At 34.4% G+C, this 17,975-nt stretch overlaps 1 protein-coding gene across 5 annotated transcripts in view; it reads left to right on the forward strand.

The window, feature by feature from the left end:
- The window catches only part of RBM26 (RNA binding motif protein 26), a 50,607-nt gene extending 37,801 nt beyond the window's left edge, over positions 1-12,806 (forward strand). For all 5 annotated transcript variants that reach the window (XM_017725798.1, XM_017725801.1, XM_017725800.1 and 2 more), the window contains 5 exons: positions 808-912; positions 3,430-3,639; positions 5,308-5,394; positions 8,594-8,707; positions 12,098-12,806. In XM_017725798.1, the coding sequence (XP_017581287.1) occupies positions 808-912; positions 3,430-3,639; positions 5,308-5,394; positions 8,594-8,707; positions 12,098-12,187 (606 nt within the window). In that variant the 3' untranslated portion in view covers positions 12,188-12,806. The remainder of the gene's footprint in view (positions 1-807; positions 913-3,429; positions 3,640-5,307; positions 5,395-8,593; positions 8,708-12,097) is intronic.
- The last annotated feature ends 5,169 nt before the right edge of the window (positions 12,807-17,975 follow it).

Genomic DNA, 17,975 nt, shown 5'->3' on the forward strand with positions numbered 1-17,975 from the left:
ACAAAACCACCTTTCTTTATCAGTGTTGATACTTGGTTTCCAACTGTCACAAGTGCGAAACCTTCATCTTTTGACAGGCAGCCTTTGCAAACATTCCTTGCTGTTGTTTCGAATCAGTGGGTGTAAACGTAAACTGTTTCACAGTCCTCCATAGTTTTAGCCTTAATTTGTGATGTCACTGAAGTGTTTGGGTGCTGCTTCTTCCATTAAAAAGAAGAAAGCAGAGGTTTCTCTTTGGATCAGAACTTCAGATTAAATTTTCATGGTCACATAAATCTTTCCCTGCACTTCAGTGGTTGCAGTGAACATGTCTTAATTTGGGTTCAGAGATACCTTTCAGTTTCATATATGTTTTCTGAACCTTATTAATTTTTTTTAACATACTGTGTCCTGGAGGGTAAATTCAGGTGCATCAGAGACCAGTCTTTTGTTAGCAAAGGTCTTGTTACTTTCTGTGTTTTTTCCACTGTGGTCTGAACAGAACTACCATTTGTGCTTTTGCATTATGACATTGTAATAAATTTAGACGCTTTTTCTCAGTACTTATTATAGATTTTTTTTATTCATTCATAGTTGTACAGCTTTTTTAAAAATTCTTTTTATCTCATCATCATAACCATATAATCTTGAATTTTTATTGTATGTATCTTGAGAAAAAATTAGGTTGTGCTTGGTTTGTTTTTGAAGGTGGAAACCCAGTGTAACAAGCAGTATACCTGAAAAGTTACAGCTTTTTATTGAACAATTGTTCCCTTAGTAGAGAATGTGAACTGTGGAACTTAATAATTTATCATAACAATTTCTTAGATGCAGAAAGAGTTACTAGATACTGAACTGGATTTATACAAGAAGATGCAAGCTGGGGAGGAAGTTACTGAATTAAGACGAAAATATACAGAACTACAGCTGGAAGTATGTTTGTCTCTTCTTTTGTAGCAATTAACTTTTAATCAAATATTTTCCTTTATGTTTATTAGCTTGTGTATTGTATTATGAACTGGTTTTAGCCAGAGTACAGTATTAAGTTGCATGTAGATGGAGACAATTAGCAATAATATTTTAAAAAAACACTTCCACTACTTCAGTGGAATTCAGAAATAGTGTTGTCCTTAATCGTGATTGCTAATCTGCTTAAATTCTGTAACTATTTAGATGACATATTTTATAGATGTGTGGTAGTAATGCTTTCTTGAGAACATGGAGTGTTTTTAAATATTTGCCTGAAGGTCATTCTGTGTTTGGCACAGAAGAGTTAAAAAAACACTGCCTGATCTTCTATTCTTAAGTGTTAGCATCCTCTTAATGAGATTAATCAAAAAGCTTGAGGTGCCAAAAGTAATACTATTACAGTGTTGGTTTCAAGAGGATAACTTTAAAAAAACAAATAATGTTTCAAGAAGTATTCAGTGTATAGAAACACAATTTTTTCTTCAAGTACTTGCTTTTAAAAAGAAAATGGAGATGGCCGTAAAAAATTCTTCATATGTCTGTCTAATTTTGAGAAATTACGAATGCTGTGGGTGTTATTCTGTGTTATAGTGCACTTTCTTACCTATACGCTTGTGTAATACCTGCTTAAATCACCTGATAATCTTATCTCTTTTTACTGTTAAGCAGGTCTACTGTTTCGCTTAAATCGCTCTTGTCTTAATGAAGTTTGGTCATGTCTTATGTATAACTGCCTATGAATGCAGCGCACATACGTGCGGCGAAGTTGCATTAAAACCTTACTTTAAAACTAAGTTGTTATGCAGATTTGGTAATTGTGAAAATAGTTTTGCTAATAAACCAAGCCAGTTAAATAGAGATGACACAAAAGTTAACAATATATTTTCTGATGGTGAGTAGTACTTTATAAGTGTACTGAAAGCTTGTTTATAAATTCTACATTTCAGAATATATGTGACTTAAATGACATGTAAAATATGAATAGAAAAGTAGGTGCACATTCAAAAAAAAGTTCCGTCATAGCTGAGCACGCCAGTCCTACTCCAGTTCTCATAAAGTCTGTTTGTATTTTGAGTTGGGAAAAAAAGAGCTCTTTCAGGACAGTAATATTTAAGTTATTTCTGAAGCCTTTAGCAAATACTAGCAGAAGTAGATGGAGAAAAACAGGTCATTGGTGATGCACACTTTCATGTTTCAGGGAACAGCATGAAATATATCCCTTGTACAAATTACAAGAGGTGTATGGGGTTTTTTCCCCTTGATGTTTGTTTGATTCTTCAGTATTCTTAAAAATTCTTTAAAAAACAGTTTATTCACACATTGTGCTTCTGACTTTGACTCCCACAATATTTTATGTGTTGCTTCTTTGACTCATAACCTGTTTTTCTGTTCCAGGTGACCCTGCCTTTACTGAAAGAAAATCCAAATAGTTTACAGCTTGTTTGTTGAGTCAGCGTGCCCCAAATTATTCATTTAAACATTTTTAAATGTTTAAAAAAAACACAACGAAGAACAAAACTAAAAAAACCCCAAACCACTCAGAATTTTGCTTATAAAAAAATAAAAAGCAAACTAGATACTATTGTAAAATTGTCTGAAGAATTTAACATATAAAGCTTAAGAGATTGATCTCATGAGGGGTGTCACTGACATCCGTTAAAGTAGTGCCATCACTGTTTGGGTTGTAAATACTGTAGGATTTATTAAAAACATGATGATTTCATTTAATATTTGATTCACATAGCAGATTTATTTGCATTTGAAAAGATTTTTTTTCCCTGTTATAAACGTTGAAATTGGATACCTGTAAGTGGGGTTTTGAAACCTAGAGTAACTTTTGCAAATTATTTTTTAAATGACTGTCAGTGTCACTGGCCCTTTGATTGTTCTTGAAGAGTGTATGCCACTTCTTTAGAAGGGATACACCCAGGTACTGTGGGAATGGATATTATTGAGTGTCTAGAGCCAAGTGTTCAGTGAATATTTTGTCTTGGGAGGGGCCCTTTAGAAGCCTTTGTTTCACATCTCACAGTTTTGTGGCCAAAAGCTCTTAAGCTGCATTAATTCTGGTCAGAATAAAAGTCTTGCCTGAACTTCAGAGACAAATTGATAAACAAAATAAAGAGACTAAATAGTTAGACACCATATCAAGAAATTTTGGTAATGGAATTTCAGTTGTACTGCAGTTTCTTTTTCCTATGAGGAGTTAATCTTCACAGATAAGGGCTCTTTTGATACCTGGTTCTTGTTTCCTATTTCCATCCTATTATTGATCTGGTAATAATAAACTTTTAGTTAATTACCTTCTGAATGTTATTTAAATGTTCACCTTCCGTTATTTTAAGACCTGCAAGCTGCTCTTTCTGGGGCTTTCTTGGGGATGTTGTTTTAGGAAACATCAGAATATGTGTTTGTTAATTCTGTCTAAATATGTAGGGTGTGAATTTTAATCTCTCAATATGTTACGTATAAACATCTTAGGCTGCCAAGCGAGGGATTCTTTCTTCAGTTCGCGGTAGAGGGGTTCACGCGAGAGGTCGGGGTGCATCGCGTAGCAGAGGCAGAGGAATACGAGGCCGGGGCCGAGGCAGAGGAGTTCCTGTGCACGCAGTGGTGGATCATCGACCCAGGGCGTTGGAAATCTCTGCGTTTACCGAAAGCGACAGAGAAGATCTTCTGCCTCATTTTGCGGTATGTCACAATTTCACTTCTTTTTCCTTTGGATGACATTCTCCTGTTGAGTGACTTGCTTTCTCCTCATTCTGTTCATCTGGAAATATTATGTAGGAATGAATCTTTAGCATGATATGCAGAGGATGCATTAGGAAAAGGTAAAATAGGAAAATTACACTATTGCTTCAACTAGTTGTACCTGTAATCGCATACCATTTACAAGGCTGGGGTTTTTTTCTTAAAAAGAAAAAAAAGTGGCTTGTCATATTTATTTGCTTAGGATATATGTAATTTTTTTACATATTTTTAGGTACAGAAAGGTAAAATAGCTGAAGGGATGGTGAGAACAAAGGTTGATTTATTGCCAAATTTTCGGTACCTGTAGTGTGTTTATCTTTGTTGAAGTATCTTAACAAGTGCTTAATGAAAATTTTCTTTGAACATTTTTAGTGCTTTTCCCCAACTTTGAATTTAAGAGTCAGAGTGAAAATTGTGCAATTATATGTAGATCTTGAAAAGGCATCCAAACATTTCTGTCTATTCATGTACTTAAGCTTAAGAAGTCAGAGCTTTTTCTACTTTTTTTTTCTGTTTTCAGTCTAAAAAATGATAAAGTGATATACGTAATTTTTAGCAAATTTTTCTTTGCAAATATAATGGTGAAAAATCAACATAAATTTATAAAAGCCCTTATCCTCCATTTAAAAAAAAAAGTATAATAAAAGCAAGTTTGTTTATTTTGTGGAATAAATACTAAGAATATAATGTGACTCTCCATCTGTACCACCCTCCCCCTTGTTTGTTTGGGGTTTTTTCCCCAACATTTAATTGCAGTGGTCCTCTCTGAAAGGAGAAGTCCAGGAGCCAGTTTGTCCACTAAATTCTACTCCATTCAGTGTACTTAATATTTCCTGTCAGGCAGTCATGCAAGAGGATTTTAAAAAAAAAAAAAAAAAATCCAACAGGGACCTGTCTTTCTTTTTACAGGAAACTTAATATCTTTAACAAGCCAAAATATTCGTTAAAAAGGAACTTAGTAATATGAGCAAATAAAATCTCATTCACAGTGTTAGTAGGATAACACTGAGAAGAAGATCAATTACTTAATTTTGCAGGTTGCAAGTTTGCTGTTTTAAACTTCCTCCAAATTCCACTGAAAATACTCTGAGCTGTATTTCTGTTTCTGTGGTATGATACCAAACTCTGTGCACATCAGCAGTGCAGTCCACTTGCACAGATGGGGTTTTTTGTTGGTCTTTGCAGCTTACAGTGATGGCAGTATCAAAGGTAGCAGTACCATAGTGGCCATTAGTGGAAGAGATGGGTCATGTTATTAAGATGTTGAAATACAGTTAAGTTTTGAAACTCTTTCTACAGTTCCTGACTCTTAAGAAATATTTCTTTGTGGAAGAGTTTGATAATAGCCTAGTGGAATCATATCTATCATAGTTTTACCTCATACGTGTAGGAATTGAGAAATCCAGAGACAAAAGCACTTCGGTGTTTTAGAAATGCAAGTACAAGTAACTGTATTCTTGGCTAAGACAAATACAATGGCATTAAGACTGTGAAATATACTCTGTTCTAATGATCTACTTTTTTTTTGAGGGCATTTGATTTAGGACTGCAGTTTTAGAGGTGGAGAACTATTTTACTAAACTTCTTTTAAAATTTTTTTATCAAAAGCAATATGGTGAAATTGAAGATTGCCAGATAGACGACTCTTCTCTCCATGCAGTGATTACTTTTAAAACAAGAGCAGAAGCTGAAGCTGTGAGTATAGTCTTTCTTGAAAATACACTGCAGCATTGAACTACTTTCTGGTTATGTTACACTTCTGTATTTGATTAAATGTAATACTGCTAGCTATTTTAAATCTATTGATACAAAAGTTTTAATTAAACAACAATGTCAGAACTGTATAATACTGAATTAGTTAGGAATTTAAGAGTTTATAGCAAAGTGAAGTGTAGGATGTATGAGGGAAATTAAGAGAAACATTTAGGAATTGATAGTTAGATGTCTGGGTTTATCTGTTTAATTGCCAGTTTTTTTCACCTGAAGACTTGGTACCCTCATAGTCTTCCAGAAATTTCACTGACATCCTGCAGAGTGAACCTATATATTTGCTTTGGGATCAATTTTGTTTACCTTTGTCTGAAAACCTGTGGTAGTGTGAATGGAATTTGATCTGATTCTTTTTTTCCCCCCTTTTTAGCATATTTTTTAGAAATTTATGAAATTACAGAAGCACAGAATTGCAGAAGTAACTTTTAGAAACCAAAATCCAGAGTTGACTTACATTATAATTCAGTATCATTACGTGTGGATCATTAGGACTTTATACATTTGGCTCAGCAGGACTCTTGCCTTACTTGGTCCATGGTATAGGCATTATGTGATCCTGAACAAAACAATGAATATAGTTGTTCTGCAAATGATTTTGTTTTCTTTAAAATCCTTGCATCACTGTTGGGAGGGAGTATTCCTGAAAATAGTAGGGACTCCAGAAAGAATGGATTCATATTTACAGTATGGTTGTATGGAAAGATTTCATTTTATGTTTCTATTTTGCACAAATTTTATCTTGAGTTTACCTGAACACAGTTTTCATACCTGGCCAGGCTATTCTCTTGTTCATCTTGAGACACCAGTGACCTGATTGACAGAAATAACTGCTATTTACAATGCAAATTAAGCCACTGAGGTCAATAGTTTTGAACACTTAGAGTATCATTTATGGTTAGATATTTGGAGATCCATGTGCCAAAGATGTTTTACAAAAACACAGAATTCTGTTTTGTTTGTGAAACTCTTAGCTATAGCAATGATGAGCACTAACTGTATGAGATAGTATTTATTCTGTAAAAAAGGAGGTACAATTAATGGTACATGGTGTATACTGACTGATAGGGTAAAAGAGTATTGTACAGCTGTACTGAAGGAACACAGTTCTACAGTGAACAAAAGTTACGTTCAGAGATAAAAGCTGTTGTAATTAGTATACTCCCAAATGAATTGAATTAAAGTTGGGATTTTAGTTTTGGTGCTTCCTGGTATTGGGTACTTCTTTATGCAGCTTTATATTCTTTGACGTTGTAGTTTACATAAGAAATACTCTTAAGTATAGAGAGAAACTTCTACTCCCCTGACAAGAAAAATAGGTCACCTAGAACAATAATCTGCTTTTATGGACTGTCCAAATAAAGTCTTTACTTCTCCCAGATGGAGTACGATTCATTGCAAGAATCTATTCAGTATCTGGCTACAGATGCTTGTTTATCAGCAAAATACATATTAGAACACGTTTTGCCTAAAAATTGGCACGGAACATCTTCTCTTCTTTTGCTGAATTTCTATATCTAAAAAGCAGGGAATGGTAGTATTTTGAACCAAATATAGAAGTATAGAGACAAGAAGAAGAAGCACCTGAAAAGGAAGGTAGCACAGAACAAAGATGTGGACGGGGGGAGAAAACATACGTTTGGTGGTAAGGTTGAAGTCAGCATTACATACATCTCTTTTTTTTTTTTTTTTTTAATTTTTTTTTTTTTGCACTTCAGTGCATTTAAAAAGCAGTGTGTTTTTCCTCAGTCACTCTCAAATAGAATAGGTGGAGTTTTCAAGATGAAGTTCAGAATATGCTTCAGAAAGTGGGGGATACTTTAGATGGATCAGGATTTATGATCAGTGTTTGAGATGTCCACATTCTAGTGAGCATTAAAACTTTTAATTGTCAAACAACTTTGTGTATAATTTCACCTTCATTACTAAATGAAAATTTTATGAAAATGGGGTTCCATCAAATCTAGGAAAAGCTGTATTTTCTTCAAGATATTCTTATATAAAAATATATTTCCACTGGAATGTCTGTGTTTACAACTAAAGCAGACTTTAAGGCTGGCAATTTGAGAAGTTGTAGAAGGTAATCATTAAAAACCTCTGCCGAGACAAATTGTGAAGTAAATGCAGCTAATATTTTAGCTTCTTAAATGAAAATAGGCCTAGGCTTTATGATCATATATGTTTTAGCCTGGAAGGAAGAGGGAGATTCCCTGTTGTAAAATGTTGCATTTTTATGTAGTAGTAATTTCTTCCAAAGATTACAAGTTATTTCTGAACCTAAATGTCACATATAAGTACTTTTAAACATTCTAGTTGTGTGACATTGTGATGAGACCATGGACAAAAAGCTCCTGAGCTGCATTTTAATAAGCATAGAATCTTTTAAATTTATCATAAATTTATATGTACAGATTTAAAATTTATACCTGGGGACTTTAATATCACACAATTCATGTTCAGATGTCATTGAACATGTAATTGTTTCTACATTTCACATTATGCTGTACTTTCAGATTGTACTATAAATCTTTTGTGACCATGACGGTTATTTCGGAATGTTGCTAACGCTGAGTTATGCTCATTCATGTTACTTTAATTTGAACATACTATTTCCAAAGCATCCACTTAATGCAGCTGGTACTTAGAAAGACATGAATATCCCATAAGTTAAAAATTTTTGCATTTCAATTACAACAGCTTTACAGGAAGTGGAACATTTTCCAGTAGATTAAATTGTAATCACAAAGGGGTTTTTTTTAGTTGTTTGGTTGTTGGGTTTTTTAAAATGTATTAAATCATTTGTGGGATGTCTTACTTTTTCCAGTAAGTTATACATTAACAGTTTTGTATCTGTCTTTGAAAGATGAGGAACCCAGCAAAATAATACTAAAAAACAGGAATGTGTTGGTTCAGTATGTTACCCACATCACCAAATTATTTATGGTTTTCCAAGCTTATTTTCTTCTGAATGTATTTTCATCATTTTCCTCAAAGGATGTATGAATTCCATGTGCAGTGAATGAAGTAGTTTCATTTAACCTGTTAACAGTAATTCATATGAACATAACGCAACTTAGACTTTCTTTTGTAAAGTCACATATAACTAAGATGGTTAAACTCGTTTTAGGCTGCAATTCATGGATCTCGTTTCAAAGGACAGGAGCTCAAGTTGGCATGGAACAAGCCTGTTGCTAGTATGTCAGCTGTTGAAACAGAAGAAGCTGAACCTGATGAGGAAGAAGTAAGCTTGCTTTTTTTATTTTTTATTTTTTTCTTTTTTAATATGAAATAATACAGCTTTTTCAAAAAGAAAATTTTATCTGTGGATTCATACTTGTATTTTTTAATCTAACTTGTATTTTGATATCAGAAAGTAGACTTCTTTATATTTCTTGGGGTTTAGGGTGTCAAAAGTTTAGATACTTTACTTTTCCTTATGGAAATACTTCATTTTTTACACAACAAAAAACTCTAGAGGATATACCTAAAAAATGGAAGGCATGGATTTGGACTTAGATGAGAGAGATTGAGGATTTTGCCCAAAACACAGGTTTGTGCCATCTGCTTTTGGTACTGATTTCTTAGAGGACCATATTTCAGACTTTAATTTCTCTTTATAGAGAGGTATGGCTTGGAGGATACAGGTGAAGGAATAATTCAGAGCATTTTTTGACTTCGTAGAGACATCTGAAGTACCTTTGCTGAGTGTTAGTCTTCATCATGGTCCATGAGAAATACTAAAGCCTTGTCCAAATAACCTGAATTGGTTAATGTAGGAATAGTGGGGCAATATGTTTTAATGCAATCTAACTCATTACACTCAAAATACCAATGTTTGTGAATTCAGAAAAATAAATGCCAGCTGGGGATAAAGTCAAGCAATCTTCTTCCTATTTTATTTAGTGTCAGTTAACTATATCCACATAATTGGCATAGAAAAGCTGAAGTGGAAGTGCACGTTGTCTTACTCGATGAGAGTATTTTGTCTGTATCTTTTTCCTATGGCATTTTGGCAGATCTACCATAAAAGCAGCTTCAGAAATTGCTTTGATATAACCACATTTGGTTAGTTTTCTTACACTTGGTGTTGTTCACTTTCTGTTTTTTTCCTGAAGAAAGCCACTTTGTCTGCTGTCTGTCTCCAAAAATGCTACTTTTTTTTTGTGTACCAGTTGATGACAGATACCTCTACCTCTGTGGATTCATATTAGACATTTGTGCATTCCAGTTTACTGAGTGCTACTTTCCTCATGTACACAAACCTCAAGCATTGTCAGATGGTCATGAGCTGTGAGTGAACAAGAGACTACATTGTGGAATCTTCAGAGCATCTTAGGTATTTTGTCACATCTCCTTCAGGGAGTTACTGCCTGGGAAGATCAACAGCAGTGTGTTGATGCAAGGAGTCTGCATTATTGAGAGGTCTCCTTGAGCAGCCACTTCACTGAGACTTTTTGTGTAATGGAGGAAAGGCATGCAGGGATATGCAAACATTTCAGCAGAGTAAAGGAAGGGAAGTACAGATTTGTTGGTAGGTGGACTACAGAGAGATCTGCTTTTTAACTGCCTCAGCTAATTATTCCTTTGGAAAATACCTAGGAGTTGAACTTGGCTCAAAACCTTTAGCTGCTCAGTGGTTTTGTCAGCTTGCTACTTAACTTTGTTTTATAGCAGCTGTTGTAAATACATGAAAAAGGTTTCTGTCATTATTCCATATCTATCACTACTGTGATACTGTTAGTTCAGCTGAGGAGTACTATGCTATAGAGGCTAGCAGGCTTAAGACTTGAATGAAACTGAGTACCTTGATGTCTCAACAAAAAAAACAAAAAAAAAAGGATCTATATAATTCAGCCGAGTGAGATTCTTAATAACAAAACAAGGTTCCTAGTCCATTTATGAAAATAAGAGGAAAGTCTTTTGGACTTGAGTGCTTTAGAAAATCCCTGGTGAGTAGCCAGCTAATTATGAAATCTAGTCTTCCTAGACTCTTTTGTTGTACACCTGGGTGCCTAACAAAAGAATTGACTCTGCTGAGTCAACAACTGATCGTTATGAAGAGTATGAAATGTGTAAGTAGAGATAAGCTTTTAATCATTAGGGGTTTGCAGTTCAGGGACCTCTTGAGTCAAAAATGTGGTGTCTTTGTAGTTGAAAGGCCTTTATATATGTTTATTGTATTAATTTATCTGATTCCTTTGGAATCAGAATAACATCTGTAATGTCCTGTAACAGGGAATGCTACTGTTCAACTATGTCTACCCAGAACAAGTATTGTTCTATTGCATCTGCCACCTGCATGTTCTCTCTTCGCTTTCTTTAAGATACTTAATATACAGGGATACTGTCATACCTCCCCTCAGTTATTGTCTCTCCTTATAGTTGTTCCCCTATATGGAAGCCTGGCTTTTTGGTCATCTCTACTGCCACTCAGCCTTGTGCTTTGTAGACTTCTGCACTGTGCACTGCCCAGGACTCCTTCTCTTTGACTGTAGCACTGTTGTATTTTAGCTCACTGAACATCAGGAGATACTGGGAAAGAATCTAAGTCCTCAGAAGCTTCTGTGATTTAGTCAGGGTCAGACTACACAGGCATACATTGACCGACAGGTCAGGTGTCAACAGAGCTCTTTGAAACTATGCTTTCTGTAATTCTGCAAGAGTAATGAAGATAGTTTCTCCCTCTTGTTAAAGAGCTTACAGGAAAGAGAGAAGGCTTAGTTTTAGGCTTTCTTCAGCCTAGAGCCTCTTACCTCTCATAAAACTTCATAATTTTGCAAATCAACCTTCACACCTCTTGCTGAATTTGGAAATACTGTAGCAAAAGCAATTCCTTAGACACAAAGAATAAGCAAGGAAGACCACAGCTGCTATCTAACAGATGGACAGTTTTGCTAGGGAAAGAAGGGAAAGATATCCTTGTGTTTTAGTCCTTTCTTTAGCTAGTGCAGAGTTTACTGTGTTAGATGTGGTCATCAAAAAAGTTTCAAGACAGGATAGTTTATATACACCCCTGTGTCTATATGTAGATAGAGACTAAAGCAACTTATATTCAAGGGCTTTGAAGTCTGTCAAGTTTCTATGTTGTTACAGAAAGGAATTGAAAATATAGTAATATAGTTTGTCTGAATTTCTCTAAATACCTGTCTCCCTGCCTCAATCATTTGAATTTTTATATTGATTTCAATCTTGATTAAGGTGTCAAAATCAAAAAATCCCAGATTCAACCTTTTTGATACTATGGGACAGGTAGATTAAGCTCTTGGATGAAAACATAGATACTGTGAACATGCAAAAACCGTTAGATTTCAGTATAGCATATTACATTTCATGGGAACATAGCAGTTTGCACATGAATGATAGATACATTGAAGAATCAGAAGAGCTGTCTAAGGACGAGGTGCATGCGTCATGGTCATTTTGAAGTCTGTTGAAAAGAAAAGAGTTTAATTTGCCATTTAGTAATATATGTATATTAGACATATACATCCAGTGTACTTTTTTGAAAGCATTAATGTTTACCTATTCACAACCAAATTTTTTTATTAAAGTGCAAATACCAGAGATTTGTATTTTGCCTTTTGATTTTTAACATTTTCTGATACAACAGTATCACGTTTTTCTCTTGAAGTTTCAGGAAGAATCTTTGGTGGACGACTCGCTGCTTCAAGATGATGATGAAGAGGAAGAGGAGAACGAATCTCGTTCATGGAGAAGATGATTCAACTGATCAATGATAATGCTAGAACTGCACCTGTGTTGCATTAGTATTACCTAATGTACTTCTGCATCTTTGTATTAAAAGGGGTTTTGTGATGAAGCTGGATTCAGATATAGATTAAAAAGCAGCTGGTTGGTTATACATTTTGAGAGATTGATGTTTGAGTTACATTTCAGTAAATGAATGCTAAAGACATCATACTAGGAACATATGCAATGTTTTTATTACATAGTTCTACAGAAAGTTACAGAATTCTTTGGGTTCTTTGTAATTTACTGAATTGGTCAAACACAAATGACCAAAAGTTGTTATAACATAGATAATTTTTGTTCTATTCCAGATACGGAATGAAAATTTGCATTTAAAATCTTTGTGAATGTTTTCAGAAATTAATAGATAACAGTACTAAACCGAAGTCTCTAAAGTTATGTATTCATAATATTGCATAGTAGTATGCTTAGGCTTTACTATGTACTAGCCTTTTGTTGGATTTGTGTACGTATTTTACCTATGGGTTTTAATGATAAAGTGTATGACTGCTTTGCATATAAGTCCTTATGACTTTAAGATGTTAAAAAATAAAGAAATGGAATGGTCTTAAAAAAAAAAAAAAAAAAAAGAAAAGGTCTAAAAAAAAAAAAAAAAAAAAAGAAAAAAAAAGCAATAACCAAAAAAGCTAAGGCAATGGTCCTTCATGACGAAAAAAAAAAACAAAAAAAAAAAGAAAAAAAAGAGAAAAGACCATTCCAAATGGCAACCCCCACCCCCATGTTCACAAAAGGAGCTTGAATCACTATCACTTATACTAAAATAATACTGAAAATATGAAACTAATCTCAATCGTGCTTTACATTAACACATGGTGTACTCTGCATAAAAACTTTTGGTTGTTTTGAATTTAAAGTGATGCGAGTCAAATGGTAAATAGAATACTACTCCAACAATAAGGAATTTTTTTTTATCTCTGCACTGTGCAACTGTAGAAGAAAATTTGATCCCACGAAAATAACATGCAGTAATGAAATATAATTTAGAAAAATATGTGAGGAGAATTAGAGTATTTGGTAGATACTCTAAAAATTTGAGTACACAACTAATGCATCTTTTATATTCCTGTGTTTCTATGATTACATTTTTTCATTTCAAAAGTAACACTTGGAAAATCCTAAGTTCACACTATAGCACATATTCACCATTCAAAAATACATGATATATTAGTGTACCCCACAGAAAATCTTCATTGGCTCTTTCTAACAGGTCATTCTGGTATGCGAGGTGTGGCGTTTCTTTGCTTCGTAGGAAGGGGAATTCCCCACTCCTTTGCAGTAAATGACCTCTCACAAAGACATGTTTTTATATCCATTTAATGGCATTTTGCTGGACTGTTTTCAAAAGAAAACCCATTTATTAAGTATTAAAGTCTTGGGTTTTGTTTTTGTTCTGAAGGTAGTGGGTGGGGTGTTTTGATTTAATGTTTTCTTTCCCTCTCATTAATTCATTGATGAGTTCATCATAAAACCACTGTCTCTACATCTCTGAGATGGACATGAGCCTGTACTTCTGCTCACCTAAGAGTTGGACTTCATGATCTTTGTGGGTCCCTACCAACTTAGAATATTCCATGATTCTGTGAGAGTACTTCAGTTAAGAGCGTGTTTTCTTTAGTCCATGTTTTTGTCTTTTCCTGGGAGGAGGGGGAGAACTGGTGTAAGTCATGTCCCTGTCCTTTTTTTTCAATTCCAGAGTAGGAATGGAGGAAAGTAGAAGTAGTAGCATTCCAGAGAGGAGCTCCAGCTGTAGAATTTTTGTTCATGCTTTTCAATTGAAGGGATTTTAAGGACTGGATCCTGGTTTGGGTTTTTTTTTTGTTGAGCTTTTTGTTTGATTTGGTTTGGTTTTCCCCTCTGTCCTGATGTGTATGCATATCTTGTTGCAAAAAATATGCACTTAAATTTTTGTATAGTCCTAGTTTCACATTGAAATGTCACAATTGACTGCCATGCTTGTTACACTAAGTTCTACATTTTGCCATAAGGAATTGTATTTGGGAAATTGATTTCCTTTTACACTGAATTTCAGGCAAAATAAAATATTTTAAGAACCTTTTTATCCAGTGCTCTGAATGAGCTGTTCTAATTCACTGAAGTAAGTACAATCTTTCCTACTTTCCTTTTTTAATTAATTTAGTACATTTGAAGGGTGCCAAATTGACAGTCCACGAGGTGGAAATTTTTTGTGTGTTGTCTTACCGAACAGGTACAGCACAGGAAAACACTGTCCATGCTCCATAAAGTGTTTGTGTGGCCTGCTTTGCTGCTCAAACCTGCCTTTTCATTGCAGTCACTCAACACAAGCTAATGACAACTATAACTGTGTTTTTTACATGGATGCTTTTTACAAATCATCTGAAATTGCTGTATCATATAATTTTAAAACTTGTGTTCCAAGTTTGCCTGTTTGTTTTGAATTCAGCCTGGTAATGCATCCATCTAGGATTCACTTCATTGAAATTGCACCCTGGTTTGCTGGTAAGGGGATGAAACCTTTTAAAATTCTTTTTTTTTGCCTTCCTTCTGCAAACTTCCTACTGGTGTGTATTTTATTCCCTGCTGTTACCTTGTGACATTCTGAATGGTTTAAAAACACCTGGATCAGAATGACTTGGTTTATTCTCACTTTAAAACCAACCCCCAATATTTGTTTCAGTCAAAACTAATCTGTGGTTGTGTTATTCAACATAAGAAAACTCTGTCCCAGTTGCAGTCTGAATGGATTCTGTACAGATTTCTGTCATTATCAAATTATTTTCTTCATTTGATTGGCTTGCTCTGTTTTCCTTGTCTAGCTCTGCTCCCTTCCATCTTTTTGCTACTACCTTAGCCAACGCTTGTCACTTCAGTTCAGTCAGATCCTTGTTAACTTAGCTTTCAGTGAAACCTGTTGTCACCTTCCTTGTTTGACTCAACAAACCATCCTGCTGGCTTGGTTTTCCTCAAAACAGATTTTCAAAATTCCCATGGAATAAAAGGTAAGCATTTAAGAAGGTATTTTTTTTTCCATTTGGATGCTAAAGGGCTTGAGTAAGATGTGAGCTGACATGCAGTTCAATGGCAGTATTGTTTAAAACCACATTTGGTTGAACTACAAAAAATTTGAAGTAATGGGAGTCAGTAATTCAGACTATATTATGATTGCTGCAAAACAATAAATTAACAAGAATATTTCTTTGAAGCAACACTTATGGCCATTACTACCTATATTTTTCCTTCTCTTAACGCCAGTCATACACTACAGTTGTACGAATACATAAAAGAAATACAAAGGGGCAGAGACCTTCAGTGAAGTGCCTCATTTACTCTAATTCAACATAGATTTTTTTATGTTGCAACTAATGAAGATATAGTCAGATTTAATCCTGCATTACTTATCTTTTATTGCACCTAGGACAATAAATTACAATTAAAAATTAAGATTAAAACAACTGGAACAAATAACAGAAATTTGAAGGGTTTCTGGGAAAACAAGTGAAAGTCAATTTTATTGTTCTTCATCATACTGTTCTGAGTGGAGCTGTATCTTACTGTACTGATATAATAGCACGTGATTACTTTCAGATGAACTTGTTAAGTCAGACAAAGTAAAAGTTCTTGATCAAGATTAAAGAAAAAAGCTTCATCTTTCTCAAATGTGCCAATATAGCTGTAAACTTATCCTTGGGGATGATGAACCTTTAGTTTTTGTGGGCTCAGTGTAAAGAGGTCAGTGTAGACCTTTATAAACACACTAGTGTGCTTGTTACACAGGTACCTAAATACTGTACTTTTATAAAATAACTATTTTTTATTTAAGTATGCCTCTGCATGTTTTATTCTGAACAGTGTTTTAACTCTGAGGATATCAAAAATACTTGCAACAAAAATAGACTTTGGTGATTCAATCTTTATTTGAATTCTCTTGACATCTAATGGGAACTCTAAAGAGAAGGATTTCAAGAACATACCACCTATACCACCCATACCATCTATTTTTCCTAATAGATAATTATTTGTAAAATCCTTCTATATGTGTTAATGCTAGAACTTATCTTGATTGTACTTTGTTCTTGATCTGTGTGAGTGACGATTAACTTTTTTTTCTTCTTCTTGCAGTAAGCTTGTAATCCTGAGACCAGTTGATGTCTTTGAAAATCATCTCATCTGACCCAGTGGTATATTGTAGTAATTTTGATGTTAGAGTTTTAATTATTGAATTCCGAGATCCTTCCTGCTTTGTTAGCAGAACAGACTAAATCAGTTTCTCGCCTCTCTCTGCCAAAGACTGGAATACCATATTTAGCAAATTTGTCTGGTCTACATGATGAACTGGATTTTAGTATTTCCCTATCAGCAAATGGAATAATAAAGTTTGAGATGTGTACTCTTCAAAATACATTTTTCTGAAAAACGTTTTCACTAGGCCTGTTTGTTTCATTTTGACCTCTTGGACACAGAGAGGGTAGAATAGTCTTTTTACTCGTTTACAGTATTTTATTTTTTTGTGTTGCAGATGTGCATAAATGTTTTATAGTAATTTGATGGGTAAAAGTTTTCTTTAAAAAATCAGATCTTTTTGTATCATCTACCATATACACTTGTTTTCAGAGAAAGGGGAGAAAAGTAAATGGGTTACAGTTCCTCCTGACAAGCTGTGATGATTATTTCAAATTAGAAATGTTTACAGGCCCCAAAACTTCAACAGTGCAGATGTTCATTTCCCAGTCCTGAAGAATGACTTCTCTTTATTAAAGCTAGTGTTCTTTTAAATGCAAAAAGAAAAGAAACACTAGCTTCCCAAAAATGTTTTTGTGATGGTCTGCAGCCAGACAGGATATTTCCCAGCTCTAAGGCATATGAACTCTTCTCTCTAACCAATAACTGGCTCTCTAGGGAAATGAGAAAAGTTTCTTGGGTTTTAAAGGTCGTAATTTATTCTTCGTCTTGCACAAAATTTTGTGCAATAAAGATGTTTGATCCAAAGAGAAGACAAAGACTTCACAAAAGTTTATGTTGATCTATGCATGTAAAAATCTATGTCCTTTGCTAAAATCATGTGCATGTTGCTAATGCATGTATGGTGTAGCTGAGATCTACCAAAGCACAGAAATGCCTTTAGGGTAAAAACCCTCATTTTTATAGAGCTTCCCAGTTCTGCAGAGCTCTGCTGCATAAAAGCCAAGAGAAGTGTCCTTTCCATTTAAAGTACCTTGTTTCAACATGAAGAAATGTTCTTCCTCACATTTGCAAACTGTCCTTTCTCTGCTTAAAAAAAACCCCTGCTTCTGATTTCGTGGGGTTTTTTTTTCTTTTCCTTGAGATAAAGCCTTGTATTTTCTCTTTCGGCTGCTAGAGGGCACTATGGCTACACAAGTAAAGTACAAAAGCTGGAAAGTGCTCCCATTTTAACACTTCTGTGATATTTTTCCTGTTTCAGTTCTCATGCTAATATTTGCATTTCTTGCAAAAACCTGTATACATCTCTACTATGTCAGCAGAAATTCTATTTGTGTGAACTGAGACAAAGTATCTCTCTTTGGATTTAGGTACCAATGATAAAACATGACTCCAGGTGTTTAAATCTGAATAAAACAGAAGAATGTTTCAGTGTTGCAAGAGGCATGTATCCGTTGCCTTTTCTGCTCTGGGAGTTGAACTAGGTTTGATAGATTACGCTTGAACTTACAGAAAACTTTGGGTAGCTATATCCTGTTTGTCAAAGCTTTTCATAAGAATTAATCTTTTAAACGTGTTTG

This window comes from Corvus brachyrhynchos, unplaced genomic scaffold, assembly GCF_000691975.1.
Source record: "Corvus brachyrhynchos isolate BGI_N302 unplaced genomic scaffold, ASM69197v1 scaffold121, whole genome shotgun sequence".
NCBI classification, from domain to species: Eukaryota; Metazoa; Chordata; class Aves; order Passeriformes; family Corvidae; genus Corvus; species Corvus brachyrhynchos.